The sequence below is a fragment of the Limanda limanda genome, chromosome 14 (genome assembly GCF_963576545.1).
Source record: "Limanda limanda chromosome 14, fLimLim1.1, whole genome shotgun sequence".
NCBI classification, from domain to species: domain Eukaryota; kingdom Metazoa; phylum Chordata; class Actinopteri; order Pleuronectiformes; family Pleuronectidae; genus Limanda; species Limanda limanda.
Genome location: NC_083649.1, coordinates 2,722,760 through 2,747,945, shown reverse-complemented (window position 1 = coordinate 2,747,945; position 25,186 = coordinate 2,722,760). Strand labels below are relative to the sequence as shown.

At 44.0% G+C, this 25,186-nt stretch overlaps 2 protein-coding genes across 2 annotated transcripts; one reads left to right on the top strand and one right to left on the bottom strand.

Moving 5' to 3' along the window:
- Positions 1-286: 286 nt before the first annotated feature.
- On the bottom strand, positions 287-17,192 carry gemin5 (gem (nuclear organelle) associated protein 5). Its single transcript, XM_061086566.1, has 28 exons — positions 16,980-17,192; positions 15,257-15,411; positions 14,520-14,701; positions 12,956-13,125; positions 12,722-12,820; positions 12,451-12,583; positions 12,097-12,262; positions 10,976-11,188; positions 10,607-10,692; positions 9,995-10,077; positions 8,892-9,028; positions 8,670-8,743; positions 8,173-8,354; positions 7,098-7,237; positions 6,843-7,014; positions 6,575-6,757; positions 6,419-6,472; positions 6,186-6,311; positions 5,866-5,961; positions 5,556-5,693; positions 5,256-5,403; positions 4,171-4,290; positions 3,819-4,029; positions 2,675-2,941; positions 2,421-2,583; positions 1,466-2,015; positions 787-874; positions 287-522 (listed from the first exon to the last, which is right to left on the bottom strand). The coding sequence occupies exons 1-28, from the start codon at positions 17,119-17,121 to the stop codon at positions 358-360; spliced, it is 4,443 nt and encodes a 1,480-aa protein (XP_060942549.1). The 5' UTR covers positions 17,122-17,192; the 3' UTR covers positions 287-357.
- A 240-nt stretch (positions 17,193-17,432) lies between these two features.
- Positions 17,433-21,059, top strand: LOC133019505 (large ribosomal subunit protein uL22m-like). The gene is made up of 7 exons (XM_061086015.1): positions 17,433-17,486; positions 17,570-17,612; positions 18,845-18,983; positions 19,202-19,267; positions 19,947-20,024; positions 20,207-20,276; positions 20,762-21,059. Exons 1-7 carry the CDS (start codon positions 17,462-17,464, stop codon positions 20,968-20,970), a joined length of 630 nt encoding a protein of 209 aa, XP_060941998.1. The 5' UTR covers positions 17,433-17,461; the 3' UTR covers positions 20,971-21,059.
- Positions 21,060-25,186: the final 4,127 nt, after the last annotated feature.

Here is a 25,186-nt window from a genome sequence, read left to right as displayed (position 1 = left end):
ACGGACTTGGAAAAACGCTGAGGGGACAGAAACTGCATCTTATTAGTTTTTAGATCTAACCGGACACCAAACTTTCTAATTTCAATTAAGCCTGGTAGTTTTCACTCGTTACCTTGGATTATAAACCATCTGTATCAGTTATGATGGAGTTTCTCACTTGGTTTAATATAAACTCTACATGTTTCATTGTGGCTCCAGGGAGTTGCTGTAAATATTCATATTTGTGGTCAAGCTCAAAAGGTCTTGCACATCTGGATGTGGAATCAAACCGACTCATGATGCTGCATCGTGTGACTAAAGGTTTTTATTCAAACAACTGTACAGTGAAAGTGCTCCTGTCGGTCGGGGGCGTGGAACTCAGGCCAGGAAGCGGCGTGAGGCCTTCAGGACGGACGGACCCGAGCCGTACCTCCGGAGCAGAACCTCGGCGTCTCCTCTCAGCGACTCGGAGACACACGGGGACGATTTGCTTAAGTGCAGCAGAACCAGGCAACACTCGAGAACGTCTGGGTGAGGGAACGTCTGCGAGAGAACACACAGGTGAGAGAGTCAGTAACAAGGAGACACACACACACACACGTCACGTATTCAGTAAAGTGAAAACCTGAGTGGACGGAGAGTTGATCCCTCACATACCTACAGGGCACCATTATAAACTTCAAGTAAAATGAACTGGTGTATTCTTCTTTTTACTACATTTCAACCACTGTTGTCTTCCCTGAATGAAAGCAAAAATCATATTTCCATCGTGATCACATGAAGTCAGTGTTGTGTGTCAGCTTTTACCTTGACGGTGTCGGGCAGATCCAACAACTCCTTCTGGAGCTCGGACATCTTAATGGACAGAGAGAGGAGCGTCTCGTGGTCGCCCGACCTGCGGGAGACAACCATCAAAGGGTCAGAGGTCAGGAGACTGGGACTTTCTTACAAAACCAAACCGTCATTGCAATAACACTTTGACATTATGGAGAAATAAGTAAAATGGACCGAGTTCAATCACAGAATGAACATTAAGTGTCAAAGAGCAGAAAATGGTTGATGTGAAAAGTTTATGCTGATGCATTTATGTGCGAGAAGCCTTTAACCCGGGAGGTGACAAGTTAACTACCTGATTGTCTTTATAGATTTAATTAAAACACATAACATGTTGTGTGTAAAATCTTAATCCACAACGTAAGTACAGCTGTTAGATAAATGTAGTGAAGTAAAAGCTACAATATTCATAACTGAAATATAGTAGATCAGAATAACATTGAATTCAAAGTACTTCACTACAGTTGTGACTTTACTCTCCAAAGCTACAGGTTGTTTACTTTCTGGCATTTTGACCTTTGTGTTAAAAGTCGTGTCCCCACTTCTCTTTCTTCCACTTCCTCTGAATGTGTAATCTTTACATATTTTGAGCTTTAAAACTAAACATGAAATGAAATACAATCAACAGATGATTGCATCATCGGTAACCGACCCTTCTGCAGCATCAGCGGATCCGTGTCCGTCTGATGACTCTGTGGTGGAGGACGTCTGTGTGTCTTCAGGCCCAGGCGCCCCCCCTCCACTGTGCTGCTGCACCATGGCAGCCAGCCGCTCCCGGATCTGTCTCACCGACCTCTGAGTGGCCTGACAGGCAGCGTGAGGCTCGGACAGAAGGAGAGAAGCATCAAGTCCCAGGTCGTCCAGACTGCTGGTCGGAGAGGAGGCGCTCTTTCCTGACTCGGAAGACTCTCTGTCCTCCACCTTGTCTTCCACCTTGTCTTCCACCTTGTCTTCCACCTTGTCTTCCACCTTGTCCTCCTTGTCCTCCACCTTGTCTTCCACCTTGTCTCTGGCACACAAGTCAGTGGCTGGGGGGGACAGTCTGCTGTGGACCTTCTGGTTGTGAGCGCAGCTGCTCCACCAGCGCTCGTACAGACGGTGGTAGAGGACGAAGGCCTGGAGACTGTTGGCAGCAGCTCTGCCTCCTTCAGCTGAGACATGAAGAGCTTTAGGACGTTTCCTGGAACACACGGTGACGTCTTCTGATGAGAAGAGAAGGGAAAAAGAAAAACATGGTTACAGCTCCGAAAAGAGAAATAACACGCATCATATTTTACTTTTAACTATTTATTAAATGTCCCTCTCACTGAAAAATCCAAGGAGGTGCTACTAAAAAAGGATGATCTCAATTTAAATGATCTTATTCAGTCTTAGAAATTCCTCTAAAAGCAGAAACTGGAACCACACTGAGTTTGTTCATTCTCCTGGACTTGATCAAATTGATTGTGAAAGTGGATTTGATTAATTTAATAAAACCACCCGTCGACAAATCACTTAATGCGATAATTTGATCCGTGTCTGATTTATACACAAAACAAAGTGTTTTTAAAGTTTCAAACTGAGGAGATTCCTGTGGAACTGATTCACTAGAGCACAGAGAGACGTACTGTCGGGGAACAGGAGCCTGAGGAGCTCAGCAGAGACGCAGAAGTGTCCGGCGTCTCTCAGCCAAGCCACCGCCTGCCACAGGCCTTTCATCAGCTCCTCATCATCGTCCACTAACCAGCTCAGGACAGAGTGGGTCAGATGGATGGATGAATACTGCAGAACCTGAGGAAGAGGAGGGAGGAAGAAATAGTCAGATACTGGAAACGATGTGGCTGTGTTATAGAATCAGGGAAGAAGGTTCAGGACTCTGGACCTGTCTGATGGAGACGCTGGCGCTCGGGGTCGGACTCTCTAAGGACTTGAGCTCCTGCAGAAGAGCTGCGGCGCTGCGACGTCCTTCTGACGCCTCGGAGACATCGTACAGCTTCTCCCACACGTCTCGCACCTGGTCCTGGAGGGTGGTGAGACCTCTGTCCGGGGACGACCACGCGTGACTGGAGCTCCAGGCCGGAGGAATAACTCCGGCGTCCTCCAGCATCACAGTCAGAAGCTCGGTGGTGCTGAGATGCAGCTGGTGGACCTGCAGGCGACAGAATTCACTGCTCAGTTCAGGAAGTTGAGGAACCTGCTTATGACTTAAATCGTTAAACTGATCAAACGATACGATATAAACATCAGAATCTCTTTTAAATGACGTTTTAAATGCTTGAAATTCAAATGATTTACGGAGACGCCTGTTGGAGGCTCTGTGGATCTATTGGAGCCAACCACTTCCATATTTTGTGGGACTGCCAAGCAATGAGGTCTTACTGGGAAGAGATCCACAAACATATTAACAATGTATTTAATGTGAACATCCCATTAAAATGTGAAACTTTGTTTTTGGGCAATATATTGTTTGAAACGTGGAACATAAAAGAAAAAAACTGCTCGCTATACTGCTGGCAGCTAGTAAGAAATGTGTCACGAGGAAATGGTTAAAAGTGGACCCTCCCACCATTGATGAATGGATTGAAATTGTGTATGAGATTTATGTTATGGAAAAGATCTCTTTTTCCCTCAAGGTCGAGAAAGAAATTTTTTATAAGACCTGGACCAAATGGACTGAGTATGTAAAACCAGTTAGATCTGATTTTATTTGAATATACTTGTGTTTTGTGTGATCCTCCTTTTTTTTATGTGAAGTGCGCTCCCCGGTTGTGTTCTCTTTACCTCTGGTATTGTTCCTACATGGAGTAATTTAGGTCCATAAAACAAAACCCAGAAAGGCAGTATGAACAAAATCACCCAAACTTACTACATCCATCCTTTCTTATGTCCTTGACAGACTAAAGCTGTATTTAATGTATGTGATGGAAATGTGCCTTTCTAAATAAAAAGAGAATTTCAAAAAAAGAAATTCAAATTATTTAGATTTTCAAAAGAGTAAATTCACAAGTTGTGTTGTTGTCACTGACCAGCAGACTCTCGTGTGAGCTGAGGACGTCCTGAGCTCCGACCCAGTTCTGAGCACCGGTCAGGTCCTTAGCACACCTCAGTGCCAGCGACTTCGCCAGATCCACCTCCCCGGAGATCCTCGCCAAGATGGACGCCGTCTTCAGCGAGGTGACGTCGTTCTTCCTGGAGAGAACTTTGGCTGCGTCGAAACTGGCTCCGGCAGCCAAGTAACTGGGAGGAGATGAGGCCAAACAGAAAAGGGTTGAATCATTTTCATAAAAGACATATAAAGTTTATATTACATGTTGAGAGAAGAGAAGATCTGAGAGAGAGAGAGAGAGAGAGAGAGATACAAGTTTTTCCTGGTCTCACCATTTAGCAGCGGAGGACAGATGTCCGTCCTTCTCCAGCACGGCAGCCCAGCCGGTGTAGAGCTGCTTCAGGACGGGATCGTCTGGCGGCAGCCGAGCTTTCACCAGAGCTATGGCCTCTCTGATCAAACACACACACACAATGAGAAACAATACAGAATTGTGACTAGAGTTGCAAAGGGGCGGAAAGTTTCCGGTAAATTTCCGGAAACTTTCCCTGGGAAGTTTAGCTAGGGAATTTTGAAAAAAAAAAATATGCAAATTAAACGCTGAGCAATAAAAACATCATTCAAAACTCTATTTTAAAGATGTATGGAACGTTGAGTTTCAACCCTCCACTGGTCATTCTTCCATCACATGCACAGATAACTCCCAGCATGCTTCACTCTACAGCAGGGCTACTGAGGCCTGCTGTAGAGTGCAGGACTAGTCAGGTAAGTTTCCATGATATTACTGGGAAAATATATTAGCATGCTGATTGAGGATTGTTCATCTGTTCATCTAGACTATTTCCATTCATTTATCCATCAATTGTAAAATATGTTTACAGACGATTCCAATTGTTTGGCTAACTATTTATATCTCTGGCATTGCATTAGTGTTTTTTTACAAACTTTTTTCTCATCTTATTCTACAGAACAATGCCACGTGCACTCTCTCATGTGTGGAGACATTTCACCTCATCCAATGTAGAAGGAAAGGCTGTGTACATGTGCAAATACTGTGCAAAGACCTATGTTAAGAATGACGATGCAGAAGCATATAGTCAAGTGCCCAAAGTTTCCTCAGGGCTCAAATCAGCCTATGACACAACAAAATGTTTATATTTATGTCTGTATATGACAAGGTAAATACAGTTAGTATAAATTACCCACAACATTTCCAGTTTATTCCCGTTAATTCCAGTTAATTCCCATGGAAAGTTTCCAACTTTGAATATTCCCGGAATTTTGCAACCCTAATCGTGACAGACAATATTCAAGTCCTTTTGTTTTATAATCCTGTTTGGGCACAAGGAGACATGAACAGTGTGGAGCAGGTAGAAGAAGCAGGTGAGTCTATTGAAAAGAGAAGGAGGAGGTGAACCTGAAGACTTTGTGCGATCGCAGCAGGTCGACGGCCTCGTACACTTTGTTGATCGACAGCAGGTGAGACGCTGCCTTCAGGTACTGCTCCTGCAAACACAGCTGCTGGACGTAGGCCTCCACCGCCCGGCGCCACGCCTCGAACCCGGCTGCAGGAAGCACAGCGAATAAGTCGGTTTAACTTAAAAGATCAAAATTTGGGAATCTTGTTCTGATTTTAAATCAATGTAACCTTTGATTAAATATGTAAATCTATCTGCAACAGTTTTATTTCTACGTATATCAGGATAAGAGTTGTCACCCATGGGAGCGATGGACAGCAGGTGGTCGTTCAGCTCTCCTCTCTCCATGGCGAGCTGCAGCGCCCCCTCCAGGTCGCCGCTCCACAGCCGCAGGTACACCACAGAGTCGAAGTGACCCGCCTCCACGTGACCCTTCTCTGAGGAGCGACACACACAACACAACACACACAAAACAACGTGAACGACTTCCCAGACATGAACGTTAAGTCCATCGATTAGTCTCAGGATTTAATTGAATGTGTTCACTAATCTCATTAAACTAAAGAAAAGATCTGTTCTGTTGATCTGATATTAATAAAACACACAAACCTTCAGACTGGAACATGCGGTAAAGAGCCGGTCGGTCGGAGAAGAGGCCGAAATGGATGTGCTCTCCCTCTCCTGGGACACAGCCTGCAGGGGGCGCTGGAGAACAACACACACATATTAGTTCCCTTATAACTTAAACAACCCTTGAAGAAGTCTTTAAAGGAGAGGATCCATGTGACCTTTGCTTATACAGGGCATACAAATTAGATTATTTAATACCAATCATACACTTTGCTCCTGGTTGATCTCTTGGTTCCTGAGTGAAATGACTATAATCACCAGTGTGTGAACCAGAAACCAGTTTAGAAAGTGAGTCTCACCTCGGTCGTGGTGGACAGAGGCCAGAGTGATGCAGTCCTGCATCAGGTCCTCTTTAGGCCGGTGGTCCATGGCCGTGCTGATGGGAAGCATGGAGCGAGGCTTCTTCTTCTTCAGCAGGTTCGTGTCTGGAAACACAAACGAATGTACAGACTCACACAGGAACACAAGCACACACACTATTTCAGAAACACATCCAGTGAAGCTGTTTAGTGAGATGTGAAACCCTCTGTACCAGTTCTGTCTTTGGTCTTCGGCACCGCAGACGCTTTTCTTTGCATTTCAGTAGCTGGGAAAAAAGGTCAGAGTAATTTAGTCACTTTCCAACAATCTCACTGGTTTTCCGAGGTGGATCTGAAGCGTCTCCTCCTCCTCCTCCTCCTCCTCTCACCTGCTGGAGGGACACTGCTGCTGGTGGAGCTGACCTCGTCCTCTTCACCCGACTGCTCGGGTCCCGGCACGCTCTTCTCTCCTTCGGGGGCCGGGCTTCCGTTCATCTCTCCGGGCCCGGAGGACTTCTTCTTCTTCTGATTGGGATTGGACTTCTTTTCCCTGAGCTTTGTCATCTTTTTCCCTGAGAGGAAAAAACACGTTACAACGTTACAGTCGATCACCACAACTCACCAGAGTGAAAACCTCCAGTCTTGACGCATGTTCACCTTTCGGTGGCTTGGTGAACTCTTGTTTGGAAACCCTCCACTCCTGAGCGGTGAAGTCCTTCCCTCCGGTCCAGATCAGATCTGGGTCGACGGGCGACCAGTCCACGCATAGCAGGTAACCGTTGTGACCCCGGTAGTTCGAGAGCGCCTCCTCCTGCAGCACGTCCCACACCTGACCCGCCCAAAAACACAACCTTTTAACTCATCCAGACCATTATCACCGTTTTATACCCACGATGCTCGGCTGGTACGGACCTGGGCGGTGCCGTCGTAGGAGGTGGTGACCAGCCGCGCCTCGTGGTGAGGACTCCAGGCCATGCCGGTGATCTTATCGGTGTGACCACACAGCCTGCGATACGGCTCCGTCACCACCAGGGGGCTCGCTGGAGGATTCTCTGCACAGACGCAATACAAGAAATCAGACTCTTCATGTTAAAGAATGGAAAAGGAAGGTGTTTAAATGTAAACTAAGTCTGTCAGGTTGAGCTGGTTCACACAACTCCTGTATTATATATCATTTTATACAATAATATTGTCTTTTGCACACTCTGTCTATATATTCTTACACTCATAGTATATTATATAATCTATTGTATAGTCAAATACTTATATTTATACCTCTACTATATATCATATCATATTATATCATACTCTTTGTATATTCTTTGTATATATAAGTCTATATACACATATTTATACATGTGTACATGTTATTATTATTATTATATTTACTTTTATTATTATATATACTGTTGCTGCCATTATTACTATATACTGCTATTATCTTGGTATAATTACTATCATATATAAATATATATTATGTTATATTATATACTATATATACTGTACTATTTTTATATACTGTCTAACAATAACATTACCATCATATCATCAGTACTATTACCATCATCTTGCCACTGCACCTTATCTACCTGTTTATCTTGTGTTTCTGTTTTTTATTCTTTCTACCTCAATATTTTTTATTTTATTCTATTGTATTTTAATGTATTCAAATATACCGGCTGCTATGACAACTTAATTTCCCTTCAGGGATGAATAAAGTAATCTATCTATCTATCTATCTATCTATCTATCTATCTATCTATCTATCTATCTATCTATCTATCTATCTATCTATCTATCTATCTATCTATCTATCTATCTATCTATCTATCTCTCTCTCTATCTCTCTATCTATCCATCCATCCATCTATCCATCTATCTAACTCCAAATAACTTCATCAACAAAATGTGTGGTTTCATGGATTTGGAAAGAGACAGTTCAGTTAGTTCACTAGTTCCATTATTTCCCTGTGAGTTCTCTTCCTACCGATGATGGAGCGCAGGTCGTGCACGTAGACGATGGCGTTGCTGGAGCCCGAGGCCAGGAGGCCGTGCAGCTCGGGGGGGGAGCTGTGGTCGTGGTGCCACTGCAGCGTGTTGATGATCTTGTGATGCTGCTGGATGCTGCACAGCAGCTTCAGACTGGGAGCTTCATACACATCGATGCACCTGCAGCAGCAGAGGGAATCACACAGGACTTCAGGTACAGGGAACAGTTTCCAGGAGAAGAAGGAAACATGGAAGCAGCTAAAGAGATTTGGATTTAATGAGCTGACGAGTTTTCTCCTCCCTAATTAAGTTCACGGATCTTTGAAACTCAAACAAATGACTGAACAAAGTATTTATCTTTTCGGAGACACACTCAGTAAAACTTTAAGCTCACACGCAATCGAATCCATTTGTCTGTAGCCTGAAGACTCAGATCTGTCAGTGGACAGATGGTCCCCCCCCCACACCCCCCCTTGCCCCCGACCGCTCACTCACCCGTCCTCGTTGCCGATGGCGACCACTTTCCCATCTGGCTTCCAGCTGAGGTCGGTGTGTGGAGACAACTTGTGCTGTCGGGACGCAGAGATCAACTTTACAACTTCGCACAAACATTTACATTCAGCAGCAAACGTCAGAGACAGAAGCCGAGACGTCCGTGAACTTCTAGAAGTTCCTTCTTCATCTCATCAGCGACAGCGCCCCCCCGCCCCCACCCACCTTGATGTTATTGGTGTTTCTGATCAGCTGATCGATGTCGGACGCTTCTCCGCTCAGCTTCAGCGGGTCGTGCTGCAGGATGACACCTTCCCCGGCGCAGCTGTAGAGGCTGAAGGTCGACTTCCCTCGGTCTGCACCTGAGCATCACACAGACACAGAGAATTAGAGATCATTTCAGGACCGATGATCACATACTGGAGATTCTGAATCAAGACGATTATCTCAAAGTGAAATCTAATGGCTGCTAACACCCTGGTTTGATGCCTCATCCACACGTCTCTGGATTTCTCGTTTCCACGTCCTCATATCTCTAGAAAACTATGAAAACAGACCTACTTTTTTTTTAATAACAATAAGGAAACTGTCTCTTTTAATTGAATCACTGGCAACTTCAACCTGAAAATATTGATATTGGATTTTTTAAATCCTGCAGGTTGTTCTGCATGTTTGTAGCCCACTGGGTAACAAAGTGTCCTCCAGTCGGCTGCCTGACGGCTTTTCGTTCCTTCTGCTCATTTCATTAAAAACCCAGAAGTCTGAAGTGTCTCGTGTGCATCTCAGTTTGCAGAGAATCTAAACACAAGAACAAAAAACGCTGAGTCGACAGTCTTCAGACATCCAGAGACGGAGGAAGCAGCTGCTCCTAATTTCCTCTGTACACCTATTCCAAGTCATTCCCACGTCCTCAGCCAATGGGAAGCGAGCACCGGGCTGAACCGGCGCCAGCGCTGTCGGTAAACAAATGAGCGTTTCCCCTTGTTTTCGTTTAGGAGCCATCGGCAGATTGCTGGCGTGGAAACACTCCACGTCTGCAGCTTCCGAGGCGTGTGACTGATGCGCTAATCAAGATGTCACCTGCCGACAGCTGGTGAGATCAGCTCTCTGTGTCTGAAGTGTGTGGGGGGGGGGTGAAGAGTGAGTGTTTTCGCCGATGATTCAATTACAGAGTCGATTACAAAAGGGCGTGCTGAGATGTTTGGGAAGTGGGTTTTTTTTTCCGCTGACTCGCTGCTTTTTTGGCATCGCACACCGCCGGCGTTTCTGCTGGGTCAGAGCGTTCAGGGCACACAGCAGCAGTTGCTAAGAGTTCATTAGGAACTTACCAAATGACATTGGGGGAAGTGGGGGTCCCCAAGCCAACTTGTACACGGTTTTCCGGTGATAGGAGCTGGATATCTGCGGCGGCCTGGGAGGAGATGAAGCAGAACAAAGGACCAATCAGGAGCCAGGACGTGGACGGCTGCAGGAGGAGAGAACTCGAGACCTCCAGGGATCAAGAGAAGAATCAGCGAGACCCCGACAGCTTCACTTTGCGACTTTCACCGAAAGTTTCCAAACTTAAAGTCCAACTGGAAACTCAACACTCTTTTAGAAGTTGAAAGTAACAGGCAAGTTAATTTCACTGTTAATGCCGAATCAGCAGGTTAAATCAATTCAATGTAAAACTTTTAACAACTACATAAAATATGTCTTATCATTGTCCGGCTCTATATATATTTTATTTTGTACAATTGAACCTGGAGTCTGTATTAAAACCAGTTTGAGGTGGAACCAAACTGGTGACTCTCACTGGGAGCTGAGACTTTTCGAATTTTAGAATATAGTTTTTCATACTGATGAAAAAAGACTAAGAGTTGGACTTTGGTTGGTTAAAAAGCTTAAGTGTTGGATGAACGTCATGTGTGGACTGTTTTGACTGAATTATTGAATCTTACTTGTTTGTGTAGACTTCGTAGATTCCCACTTTGCCATCATCGGTTCCAAAAGACAAGGATCCTTCTTTCTTCGGGTGCCACGCCAGCTGCAGAGGAAGAAAAGTTCCTCAGTGCATCTTATTAAACTGCTTGAAACTGATAATAAAACATTCTATCAGCAGCTCAGAGGAAGAATTTATTAAAAGGCTGAGATTTAAATCACGGAGAAATGTCCCGGTTTTATTTTTCTTGCTGTTTTGAGTTTCAGAAAACCTCCAGACACAAAATAACTCAGTTCTAGATAGACATTGGGTCATGAACTACAGATCAGGACGGATTGTTCCTGCAAATATCTTTTCTATGTGTTTTCTCTCTTTGTGTTAAACTCACCGCTGTGACCTTGGACTTGATGCCATGCCAGAAGGACCTGGTGTCGTACTGGTTCTGTGTCGTCAGCGTGTTCCACACCCGGATCATGTGATCACCGACACCCAGCGCCAAACACCCGGTGCCCACAGGGGAGAAGGTGAGGGTGTAGACGAACCCGCCCAGGGTGGGAAGGGTCCAGCAGCAGTCCAGAGAGTCCAGGTCCCAGCATTTGATCTGGAAAATAAAGAATTTCAGCCCCAATAGTCTCTCTCGATAATATATGAATAATAAATAAAGAATTTAAGAGAAAAGGTTGTGAAATCCACGTGCTGTGACTAGGGTTGCAAAGGGGCAGAAAGTTTCCGGTAAATTTCCGGAAACTTACCATGGGAAGTTTAGCTCGGGAATTTGGGGAATTTCGAAAAAAAAAAAAAATACGCAAATTTTACGCTGAGCATAAAAACATCATTCAAAACTCTATTTTAAAGATGTATGGAACGTTGAGTTTCAACCCTCCACTGTGCATTCTTCCATCACATGCACAGATAACTCCCAGCATGCTTCACTCTACAGCAGGGCTATTGAGGCCTGCTGTAGAGTGCAGGACTAGTCAGGTAAGTTTCCATGATATTACTGGGAAAATATATTAGCATGCTGATTGAGGATTGTTCATCTGTTCATCTAGACTATTTCCATTCATTTATCCATCATGTAAATCATTTTTACAGACGATTCCAATTGTTTGGCTAACTATTTATATCTCTGGCATTGCATTAGTGTTTTTTTACAAACTTTTTTCTCATCTTATTCTACAGAACAATGCCACGTGCACTCTCTCATGTGTGGAGACATTTCACCCCATCCAATGTAGAAGGAAAGGCTGTGTACATTTGCAAATACTGTGCAAAGACCTATGTTAAGAATGACACAACGATGCAGAAGCATATAGTCAAGTGCCCAAAGTTTCCTCAGGGCTCAAATCAGCCTGTGACAAAACACAATGTTTATATTTATGTCTTAGACAAGGTTAATACAGTTAGTATAAATTACCCACAACATTTCCAGTTTATTCCCGTTAATTCCCATAGAAAGTTTCCAACTTTGAATATTCCCGGAATTTTGCAACCCTAGCTGTGACTCACGTTTCTGTCCATGGACGTGCTGACGAGCAGCTGTCTGTTATCCTGCATGAGAACCGAACTCATGTTGAAAACGATCCTGCTGTGGTTCTGGCCCTCGGACGACGTCCCCAGCAGAGTCCACCTCTGCTTCCCGGTCTTGGTCAGGTCCCACAGCACCAGCTCCCCACTGAGGACACAAAGTATTTTATCTACAGCACTCGAAGATCGATAACATCAGGTCTCTGCCAGGTGTTTGTGGTCATTGGTCTTTGCGTGGACCCGTTAGTTCCTCGTGAAACCATATATTACTTTGATCAACACAGATGCAACCTGAGCTGTGATCTGCTTGTGTCAGGTTTCCTCTGAGCTACGCACCTGTAGCAGCTGGACACCAGTTGTGTCGCTCGTCCCTTGGGCCAGTGGACATTCAGCCACAGTCTCTCCTTGATCGTGGGGTCGACGGCTGAGCCTCTTTTCTTCAGATATGGCATCTTCAGAGTCATCACAGCTGCCGGAGGAGGAAGGGGAGAGGATTCAAAGAGAACATCAAGTTCCATCTTTCTTAAGAGGACATGAGCAGAGTGCGTTTAGCTCTCTGTGAGTTTGAGGAGATCTTTAAACTATTCATTTAGACCAGGACTCTCACCTTTGCTCTTCACTGTGCTCCAGATCTTCACCGTCTGGTCCTTGCTCCCAGAGGCCAGGTAGCAGCCTTTCTCCAGCCCTGCAGAATCGCCATTAGTTGCTGTTGGATAGAAAAAAGTCAGTTTATAATATCAACCACCTGTAATTTCTCCCATCGATTTATTTGTGCAAAAATACCACACACACAGGAGGAAAACACCTAAACCAACGTGGGCCTGGTGCTGTTTCAACTGACCCGGTCCCGCTCCAGTATCCTCACTGTCCTCAGGTCTGCTGTAGAGGGCGTCCTCACCAGGAAGTGGAGACCACGCCAACGAGTGGATCTCATCGTCGTGTCCCCGCAGGCGCTGCATCACAAGACCTTTCTTACTCACATCGATCAGGACGATCATTCCGTCCTTGTACCTTAAAACAGAAGAAAGCAGCGTTATTAAAACCCACTGATATTTATCGGTTTCTTTCATTTTGCTGATCAAGGTTGAATTTGAATCGGTTGCCACGACAGTGAAAGCAGAAGAGATGAAGTGACGAGTCAAACTCAGGGTTCATACACATTTTGACCAATGGATTTCCATGACTTTTCCATGACTTTTCCATGACTTTAAACCAAATTTCCATGACCGAACATTGCGTGAAATCTCGGTGTATACGCGAAAAAGTGACAAAATGTAGTATTCAAACTAACAATGAGAATTCCAAGGCATACAGTATACCTTAAATGACACAAACCCAAGTATGCCTGCTTATATTTTGAGCATATTTCTTTAAAAATGTATGAATTACTTAAAACTCAGCGTAAATGAACTAGGGATGGGCATTCGATTAAATTGTCTTAATCGATCGTCGGAAGAATTAACGATCGATTTTTCGATTAATCATTCATATTTTTATATTAAAATTCACTATTTATAGCCTATATTAAAATGCAGTGAAAATAGCAAAAACACAGCATGTTTCCTCATTGAGATCTTTATTACAAGATTAACAACTCTTGTGGCAGTTAAACAGGATCCGTTCAATGTGAACTCTCAGTCCGGTCGTTGTAACGCCCTCACTCCCGGAACCCCTCACCCAGACCCGGGTCTGTCCGGGTTACCCTCCGCGTGGACTGAGGGTCCGTGTGCGGACATGAAGCCGAGCAGCGGAGGCTTAACTCCGGGCTGCTTCCTCCAGCTGCTAACAGACACGCTGTGCTGCGTTCAGGGCAACTCGGATATTCCGACCTCCTGCCACATAGCGAACATGCAATAGTTTATCGATGAAAACATGTCATCAATGAAATTTTTAATGATCAATTAATCAATAGTCGAGTATTTATGCCCATCCCTAAAACGAACGACATGAAAATAAGAATATAACAAATTTCCATGACTTTTCCAAAACTTTTGGGAAATTATTTTTTTTAATGACTTTTCCAGGCCTGGAAAAACACATTTTAAAATTCCATGACTTTTCCAGGTTTTCCATGACCATACGAACCCTGCAAACTGCAGAAACAGGATTTCTGAATTAAAGAGTTGGAGCCATTTATCAGTTGGCCGATTAAAATCCGCTGATATGGAACTTTCTAACAGACCCAGCAGCAGATTTGAATACTGCAAGTATTTCAATCTTTTTAGAGCTGAATACACATCGTCTCTGTTGAGCTACTTCCTGTCTTTTTGCCTTAAAACTATATTTATAGAACCCAACACTTTTGAATCCTTATCTTTGTTGAACTGTCATCTATATTATTTTTATTCAGATGAGAGTTTCTGGGCTTTGTTTAGAATAAAAACCGTTCAAAATAGTCGTCTTACCCGACAGCCACGGTGTTCCAGGCGTGGGGGGAGCAGGTGATGCAGAAGATGCTCCTGGGCTCAGGGAAGAGGCTGAAGGTGTCTCCGGTGTGGAACCAGTAACAGACCATCACGCCCTTCTCGTCCCCAGACACCACCAGGTTCTTGTCCAACGGGGACCAGTGCACCGCTGTGATAGGACTCTGTGTGTGGAGACAAAACACTGCTGAGTGACGCTGGGTTGATTCTGTAAGTCTCAATAATGTTTTAACCTGGATTCAATGGAAGGTGTTCAGCTTTACAGGGAACTAATCAGAAGGAAACGTGCAATTTAAATTCAGTTTTGGGATTTCTGGCCTAAACACACATTATCTGAGTCTTTAATATTGTTAGCAGTATTTACGTTGCTTTAAGCAAAAGAAGACATGATAGAGCAGGACGGGAGGGATGAGAAAATGTCCCCTGGAGGAATAATTTAAAGCAAATAACTGAGAGTAAACAAGCAATGTAATTTCTAACTTTAACAATGGTTTTAAAATGTCCTTGAGACAGTCACTAAAATCTGTTGTGCTGTTTGTTCTCGACTTCCTGTTGAGCTCGGACGGTTTCACCTTTTCTCCAGATTGGGGTCATTGGTCCAACATCTCCATGACGCCACAGAGAAGTGGAACCAAAGTGTGTGTCTGATCAGAGTGTTGAGCAGACTGCTGCCTGCAGGGGGCAGCAGCATGATTCTCTAGCTGCGAGTGGACACCCACCTGATGAGCCTCATGTTCCTTCAGAAGACTCTTGCTGCTGGAGTCCCAGTAACGGATCTTTCCGTCATGGGAGGAGCTGACGCAGAGGTGATTCAGTCCTGGGTGCTGACAGAAGGAAAAGCCCGACACCAGGTCCCTGTGGCCGACGAGCTCACCTGAGGAGACACCAGAGGTTTAGATATTAGAGTCATCATCATAATGTACAGAGAAGAAAAGCTCCCTGATGATCTGAGCCTGAGGGAAAGACACTCATGTCCCTGGAATCGTGACGGTCGATGTTTATATTCACATTCACAAAAAATACTGGCTATAGATTTTTTCCATTACCAATGTAGCTCTAAAGACCCTCCACTGATATTTGGACTATCTGAGAGGATTATTGCTCAGCATCTAAATTGGGTTATATGGATCTGATCTTAAGATAAAAGACTTTCCCCCTCCACTCTACCGGAACTTGTATTATATACTGTAGTGTAGTATTGTGTTATATTATAGTATTATTGTGTAGACTCAGCCTCCACTCCAGGAAGCTGAATTGTTTGGTATAGTGTTATACTGTGAAGTATTATGTAGTATAGCGTTGTAAGGTGTAGTATTATTGTTCATTACTCACAATCCACTCTTCAGGAACCTGAGGTGTATACTGTGGTGTTGTAATATGTAGTATGGTGCAGTATTATTGTGTACTCACCCTCCACTCTACATGAAGCTGTATTGTGTTATAATATGTAGTATTGTGCAGTATTATTGTGTATTCACCTTCCACTCTACATGAAGCTGTATAGTAATATGTAGTATTATGCATTATTATTGTGTAAACACCCTCCACTCTTCAGGAAGCTGTATTATGAAGTATTGTGGAGTAGTATAGTGTAGTATTTTTTCTACATCCCTCACCCTCCAGTCTACAGGAAGCTGTATTATGAAGTATTGTGGAGTAATATTGTGTAGTACTTTTTCTACATCACTCAACCTCCAGTCTACAGGAAGCTGTATTATGAAGTATTGTGGAGTAATATTGTGTAGTAGTTTTTCTACATCACTCACCCTCCAGTCTACAGGAAGCTGCATTATAAAGTATTGTGGAGTAATATTGTGTAGTATTTTTTCTACATCACTCACCCTCCAGTCTACAGGAAGCTGTATTATGAAGTATTGTGGACTTATATTGTGTAGTATTTTTCCTACGTCACTCACCCTCCAGCCGACAGGAAGCTGTATTATGAAGTATTGTGGAGTAATATTGTGTATTCATTTTTTAACATCACTCACCACCCACTCCACAGGGAACTGTATTATGAAGTATGGTTGAGTAATATTGTGTAGTACTTTTTCTACATCACTCACCCTCCAGTCTACAGGGAGTTGCATTATGAAGTATTGTGGAGTAATATTGTGTAGTACTTTTTCTACATCACTCACCACCCACTCTACAGGGAGCTGTTTTATGAAGTATGGTGGAGTAATATTGTGTAGTACTTTTTCTACATCACTCACCCTCCAGTCTACAGGAGGCTGAATTATGAAGTATAGTGGAGTAATATTGTGTAGTATTTTTGTCTACATCAATCACCCTCCAGTCTACAGGAAGCTGTATTATGAAGTATTGTAGAGTAATATTGTTAAGTACTTTTTCTACATCACTCACCCTCCAGTCTACATGAAGCTGTTTTATGAAGTATTGTGGAGTAGTATAGTGTAGTATTTTCCCTACGTCACTCACCCTCCAGCCGACAGGAAGCTGCAGATACATCGATCAGGTACACCAGGTTCTTTGCTCCTACTCCCAGTAAACCATCGCTGTTGACGTCACTGCTTCGCGAGCAGTACCAGTTGGGTGAAGCCGGAAGTGAGCGCTGGTACATGGCGCCGCCGGCACGTTCTTTTCTCGGTTGAATCCTGGAAGAGCCGAACCGAACTTCTCACATGGTAGAAGATGCAGCATCGACTGCCGTACGGTAGACGCGGTGTCGTAAATGTCGCACGGTGCTACGGAAGCTCCGTTTGTTCAAACCGGACCGAGTTTGCCTTTTTATAACTGCGGGTACCTGACATTTTATTGTATAACTGTTATAGATAACCTAATTTATTAATATAAAACGTCACATACGAAGTGAAAACGTCATATAACGAAACACATTTCGCGGTTAAACCTGCAGCATTGCTGACGTAAAGCGAACGCGACAGTGTCGTAAAGGATCCAACATGGCGACTGCAATGACAGGACGTGGTGAGAGAAGCGGAGCTGAACCGGACTTTAACACAGGGATCGGTTCTGTTACTGGTGTTTAACGTGTGCTCGTGTTTCCGCAGGGTTCTGTTTGGTTCGGAGTTTATCCGGAATGTTCCACTCGAGGTAAGAACACCAGACACACAGGAGCATCCTCTCTGCAGCTCAGGGACCGGAAGGACAAACCACCCACAGCTCCTGGTTTATACCAGTTCAGATGTTAGACAGGAGTTTAAACCATGACTGTGCAACATTCTGATACATGTACAAAGTGCCCGAGTGCAAATGACACGTTAGCTCGAATGCTACGAAGCTATCGCCTGTTTGTTGTCATTCACATGAACCACGCTGAAGTTAGTGTGTGATTAGACAGTGACGGGGGAAGTGAGGTTCGTATTGGACCTGGTCTAAACAAGACTGCGTTATTCAAGCAGAACCAGGAACTATTTAAAACACAGACTTATATCTGTGTTATTAGTTATGATTTAATACTTTACTGCCACACAAGTCACAGCATAACACATGACCCCCTCTTCATTAGAACACAACATGTCAGCTGCTTTGAAATACACTAAAATAGACTAAAATTCAGATGTAGTTATTGCTTTGTGTTGGTAAAGTGTTGATGCTGGACTGAGGAGCCATTTAGTGATATGATGGTTCTATTTTGCTGTTTCGGAAACAGGAAGTCTGAGTTCTGATGTCCCTCAGTCTTTTCCCATAGGGCAGCTTTATTAACATCAATAAGGTGCTTAGAGTCCTGTACTGTTATGAATGTGATTTACCCATATCATTATAACCTGTGTCCTATTTACATGGAAGAATTCAGTTTGTAAACCCTGAACTGTCCCCGCAGAGTTTGGAGGAATGAGTTTTCAGTATGGTGAGGAAATAAGGAATAAGGGTCAAGTCACATTATGCAATACAACTTTATTAATCTTTAAAACAATTTGGTTTAAGGGAAAGTAGCAGAAGAAATAACTAAGATTCAGATAAACACTGGGAAACAAAAACAATAATACAATAAAAAAGTTGTTCAGTTGCATTGAGCTAAAAGTGCAGTTTCTGTTAAAAATACTAAATTTAAATAAAGTCAGGATTATAATACACAGTCAGATTTCTATATAAAATTCTACTTGATAAACAATTGTTATGGTATACACAGGTATGCGTATACTTTTATAAATATAGTAGACTCATTGTACGAATATAGAACATCACTAGTAGAGATTGCTTGTGTTTGATTGTATCTGCTCTTTAGATTTAGACTGTTGCTCAGTAATTCTATGGCTTGTTGGTGTATGGTACATATGTGCACTTACAACCTCTGTTTGATTCATCCCTCTGTGTCGTTACAGCCTCCAGGCTCTGGGGGGCAGCAGTCCTCAGCAGCTCTCATGTCTCCACACCAGCGCTGCACTGGAATCCAAACACTGGGAGAAGAGGAACCTGAAGCTTTATGCACCTCAGCTGCCGGAGGAGCCTCGACGACCTGCAGTGAGTCCTTCTTCTCTCTGATCATTTCACCTGCAGAGAGAGAGGATGGAGGAAACTGAGCGTAGTGGTTCAGATTTTAACTGGATTGCTAACCACAATGATATAGATGTATATTTTATAAAGTGTATATAAACTGAAAGATAATTTTGTGTGTTTCAGTGTAAACGTTTTTGTTTTTACTCAAACATCTGACCACTTAGCCTTTTTCTTCTCGACAGGAGATCCACCACAGTCGGAGGCAGATCAAGTACAGCAAAGACAAGATGTGGTACCTGGCCAAAATGGTTAGAAAACGTTAATATCCCTATTGTCATAGATCATCTTAATCAGTAGAAGTTTAATGAAAGTGTCCTTTTATGTAAACGTTTCTTTTAAATATGTCTGTTTGGGTTTGAGTTTATAACATAACCTTTGTATCACTTTCTACACATGTAGGCAAGGACAAATTGACAAAAGTTCAAATCCTGAACATTCAGACATTCTGAAGAAAGCAGCAGTGGAGATAAAAATAACTTTATCCGTTTGATCAACAGATCAAAATGTCATTTAAGAGAAAATCCGGTCATGGGCCAGAGATCAATTAATATGAATGTCCAGGACTCCAGGAATATGACGTTATCTATTTAATTAACTTTAAAACGAGTCCAGCTTATGTTTGTCATGATTCACTGATAATTTGTGTATTTTAATACTGATCATTTTATATTTGACATTATCAAGAGACTTTGCTGCCATTATTGTGCAAACCCATACAAGCCGTTACTGTGTGTGTATAGTTAAAATCACATCTGTTGTATTCACTTTAGTCTTCCTGTTTTGTTTACGTGCCCCGTGTGGTCGGCTTTGACGTCAGCCTGGCGATGCAGACAAATATCCCCAACACCCCCCCCCCCGCTGTCCAAACAGCTGTGCAACAAAGGTTCATCTGGTTGTGTCATCTCACGGTTTTGCTCCCTTTCACAGATTCAAGGCATGAGCATCGATGAGGCCATCTCCCAGCTGGAGTTCAACGACAAGAAAGGAGCGAGGATCATGAAAGAGGTTCGAAGCTGCATGTGAATCACTCATAACTCCAAATAAGAAAAATACCTGTAAGATTAAACCTGGTAGTTTTTCTTTTATTGATTGATTTATTGAGGTTTTGTTTTTATTTCATCTTCCATCTCATCTTTGCACTGTGTATGAATAAATGAATGTAACAGCTCTTTGTTTGTTTGCCTAAGATCCTTCTGGAGGCGCAGGAGATGGCTGTCAATCATCACAACGTAGAGTACAGATCCAACCTGTATGTAGGTGAGTGTCTGTAGCAGTGATTCACAAAAAACAACCTAATCTCATATTTGTCACCACACGCTGTCAGTCTATGAGTCCAAAGATTATAAATATACATTTATCTTTTCAAAGCAGTAGATTTCTCCTGGGTTCAGATCCTGTGCAGAGTCATTTAAGCAAAGTGGCAACTGTAATTATAGATAAGCCCAGAGTCACCACCATCTTTATTATTTCTGACCCGTTTTCTTTCTGAGGCGCCTCTATGAATTAAATCCCTAACATTGTCCCTTATCTGCGTCTTTCTGTTTATCTTGTTCACGTTCTTCATTAAACACTGTCCCCTCCTGTCCCTCCTCCTGTCCCTCCTCCTGTCCCTCCTCCTGTCCCTCCTCCTGTCCCTGGTCCTGTCCCTCCTCCTGTCCCTCCTCCTGTCCCTCCTCTTGTCCCTCCTCCCGTCCCTCCTCCCGTCCCTCCTCCTGTCCCCCCGTCTGTCCCTCCTCCTGCAGCTGAGTCCTTCTCCAGCAAAGGCAGGTACCTGAAGCGGATCCGGTACCACGGCAAAGGCATGTTCGGCATCATGGACAAAGTTTACTGCCACTACTTCGTCAAGCTGGTGGAGGGGTCGCCGCCAAAGACCGAGGAGAAGACGAGCTTTGACCAGGCTAAAGAGTACGTCCAGAGCCTGAAGAACAGAACCATCATCCACAGTCTGTAGATCATGTGACAGGTCACGTGGACCCTGACTGTTTATCTGTGTGTGTGTGTGTGAGAAAGAGACATTTGTAAATAAAATGTATAATGAGACCCTTCAGCGTTTTTGTGTATTTGTCAGCAGGATAACACAAAATCAATCAAACAGGTTTCCACACAACTTGGAAGAAGGATGGTACATGATTCAAATAACTCATTCAAAAGGTTTTGTGAGGACGTTGGACATTTTTGGTTTTCCTCGGGAATAAATTCTTGATTTTTGTGTTTGTGTGCAGTTTGGTGCAGCTTGATTGAATGTAAAAGACTGGATTATAAACTGTATTGGATTACTTAATTCCACATTTGAATTAAAGGGGTCTGTTGGGCCTGAGTGGAGGTATGTGATCTTCTAGTTTCTTTTACTAATTTAAGAAACCGTGGCAGATGCAAACCCCAGTAAAACCTGGAACTGCCAGTGTCACTTATCCAGTGCTGCTGCCAGAAAACAACCACCAACTGAGCTCCAGGAGAAACTGGTTGGTTGTGTCACTCCGTCACCGCCTTGCTGTGACGGGTTTGGTCTTTGTGTTAGTGTGACAGCAGTCACCACAACTCCTCCCCCTGGAGTCCAAACCTGTCCACTCCACTGCTCCTCACCGCCTCAGCCGCCGCTCTGAGAGGAACCAGCCTGTGAGAATAAAATACTGGAAACAATGTGATGGGAGTGACTGGATTCACTGGGAAGCTTCAGTGTGTCGGAAACAGGATGAAGTTCATGATGCAACAAAATACTTTAAACAATAAGTTTCTTCATGTTTAACTACATTTCCAATTATTTTTGAGAGTGTGTCTCCATCAGCAATTTAATTATGTTTGCTTCAGGAGTCTTTTATGTCTTTGTCTATATTTGTATCAGCTTTGCCTTTTGAATTTCTCAATATCAGTATCTGTTCTTCTCTTAATAAATTGAATTTATAGAAAAATGAAGAAAACTGATTTGTATTAAAAGGTCAGATGTACGCGTTGTTGTTGAGGCTCAGAGCTTTTGGTCTCTACGGTTTCTATTTGGCCTTTTGCTTCCTTCTCCTGACGTGAGCGCTCCGGCTCGTGTATCCGCCCGTCTCCACGTCCCTCGTCCCCTCGTCAGCTCTGAGCCGCTTTTGAGTTAATTCCCTAATAAAATACCATCTGCTGGCCCCAATTTCAGCAAACAAGTGCCCTCAATCTCAGGTCGGAGGCCGACTGGGTCCCACAGCACAAAGCAGCGCCGACTTCTGGAAAGAGCAAAAGGTTTCTTCATCTCCTGTTGCTTTATTTCCTTCCACTCCGTCTCTTCTTTCCCTGAGCACTGAAAACATTTAACACTTTGGTAGCACACAACGCACACACACACACACACACACACACACACACACACACACACACACACACACACACACACACACACACACACACACACACACACACACACACACACACACACACACACACACACACACACACACACACACACACACACACACACACACACACACACACACACACACACACACACGTGTCTCCACCAGTAAGTTTACAGTGTGCAGACGCCTGCCTTCAGGCCGGCAGTTGGACGGACACACAGACACACTGAGATTGAAGTGGAAGTTGTTTGTCAAAGCTTCGGCTAATAAACCAGAGAGGGTTCATGTGAGCTCTCTGTCAGATAAGAGCAAGTTTCCATGAGTCATGTGGGCGACGTGGCAATCACGCTAATCAAAGGACCTGAGTGTGTCTGCATGTGTGAGGTCGTGAGCAGAACATGTGCATCGGCTCCTCAACTTAATTTGTAACTTCTCGTAAAGACAGTGAAGGGGGGGGCGGGTGGGTGGCGGTTGGAGATGTGGTGGAGAAGTCCTGTCGATACAATCTCGACCAAAAAGCCTGTTTTTTTATCAACAATTAACAAATTGAAAACAAAACGATCAGAAACATGAAGACATCAGTCCATTGATCGTCCTGGTAACACAACCTGTCCAACTTATCTCTTTGTGAAGTGTTTTCAGTTTGATCATCACCTCCTTGTGTCTCATGTCTGTCCCTGTGTTTGTGTTCTGTTTCCTGTTTTATTTTGTAGATTCTTCTCCCTGTCTGTTTTCTGTCTTCACTTCCTGTCTTTGTCCTGTTTCCCGCCCTTGTGATTGCCTGCAACAGTCCTCATGTGTTCCACCTGTGTTCAATTGCCCCCCCCTTTCCAGTGTATATATGTCTCGGTGCTTCCCCTTATCCTTGTCATTGTGCTCTTTGTTTTTTCAGTTGAGGCATTTTTGACTCTGTTTGTTTTTTTCCATTAAGATATTTCTTCCATTTCAAGGAGACCTCTGTCTCTGCATCTTGGGTCCACCTGCTCCGCAGAACTCGACAGTCTCCTCTGGCTTCCGGTCACCTTGCTCACAGTCCACTGACCAGGTAGACAAGGCCCTGTCCCCCCTCCTCCCTGGCTAAAAACAGCACCCCCTGTGGCACCCAGTGTAGACCTCCCCAGAAAAAATGTAGTATTCAAACTAACAATGATAATTCCAAGGCATACAGTATACCTTAAATGACACAAACCCAAGTATGCCTGCCTATATTTTGAGCGTATTTCTTTAAAAGCATATGAATTATTTAAAACTCAGTGTAAATGAACTAGGGATGGGCATTCGATTAAATTGTCTAAATCGATCGCTGGGAGAATTAACGATCGATTTTCGATTAATCATTAATATTTTTATATTAAAAGTCACTATTTATAGGCTATATTAAAATGCAGTGAAAATAGCAAAAACACAGCATGTTTCCTCATTGAGATCTTTATTACAAGATGAACAACTCTTGTGGCAGTTAAACAGAATCCGCTCAATGGTTACACTTGTAAATAAGCGCTGCTGTACTCCTAAGCCCCGATGGGAGAGCAGCTAGCCGCTGAGAGCTAGCTCCATCTGATGGTTCTCGAACTCTCAGTCCGGTGGTTGTCACGCCCTCACTCCCGGAACCCCTCATCCAGACCCGGGTCTGTCCGGGGTCCTTCAGCTGCTAACATCTTCACTGTGCTGCGTTCAGGGCAACTCGGATATTCCGACCTCCTGCCACATAGCGTATTCTTAATGATCAATTAATCGATCGTCTATTAATTATGCCTATCCCTAAAATGAACGACATGAAAATATGAATATAACAAATTTCCATGACTTTTCCAAAACTTTTGGGAGATTATTTTTTTCCATGGCTATTCCAGGCCTGGAAAAACACATTTTAAAATTCCATGACTTTTCCAGGTTTTCCATGACCGTGGGAACCCTGTTATTTAAAACCAGTATCCTCCCTCGGCTCCCCGGGGGAGTCGGGCGGCACCGCGGGCGCAGCCCTCCGCAGCCGCACAAGGACCGGGCGGAGCCGGAACACTCCGCCTCGGACAGGATCTCACCGTGTGTCCCTCCTCTCCGCACCCGAAGCACTTCATCACCGATGTCGTTGCGAAAATCACGTAGTCATAATCATCTACTTTCACATGGAAGCAGAGGTTGAGCTCCTCGTTCCGGTTGTTCAGTATCATGTAGAGCTGTCTCCGGTGAGACACTACGTGTTTCAGTAACGGAGATTTACATCCAGATAACAGCTTTCTTATGGGGGACGCTACCTTCCCGCACCTGGACAGCTCTTTACTGAGGAACTCATCAGTGATGAACGGAGGGACATTGGACAGGACCACCTTGGTAGCGGGCTGGGACAAAGGCAGCACCTGTACAAAACAACCGTTCACGGTGATTCCTGTCTCGATCAAGAGTTCACCTTCTCCACTCGGTCCAGGAACACGACCACGGCGCTGTTCATCCGAGCGGCCGACACCACGCCGCTGTGACCCACCTGCCCCCCCACAGCGAGGCCGATGCTCTCCACGCTGCAGGGGAAGCTCACACAGATTTTCACTCCGTGTTTGCGTGTTAGTGATTTAAATTCCCGCTAGCCATGGTGGCTGCCACTCTCTCACCTCACCAGCCAGACGCTGGTGAGGTGAGAGACACCCACAGCAAGACCCAAACCACCAGAAAATAAACTACTGTGACTCTAATGTGATATGTGATAATAATAACATTTACAACAAAAAAAAGAAAAATAAAGAACAAAAAACGCACTTGTTCGGTCACCCGCTCACGCACTGCACTCCCAGCATGCACTGAGAGAGAGAGAGAGAAAGAGGCAGACACATAGAGACAGACAGA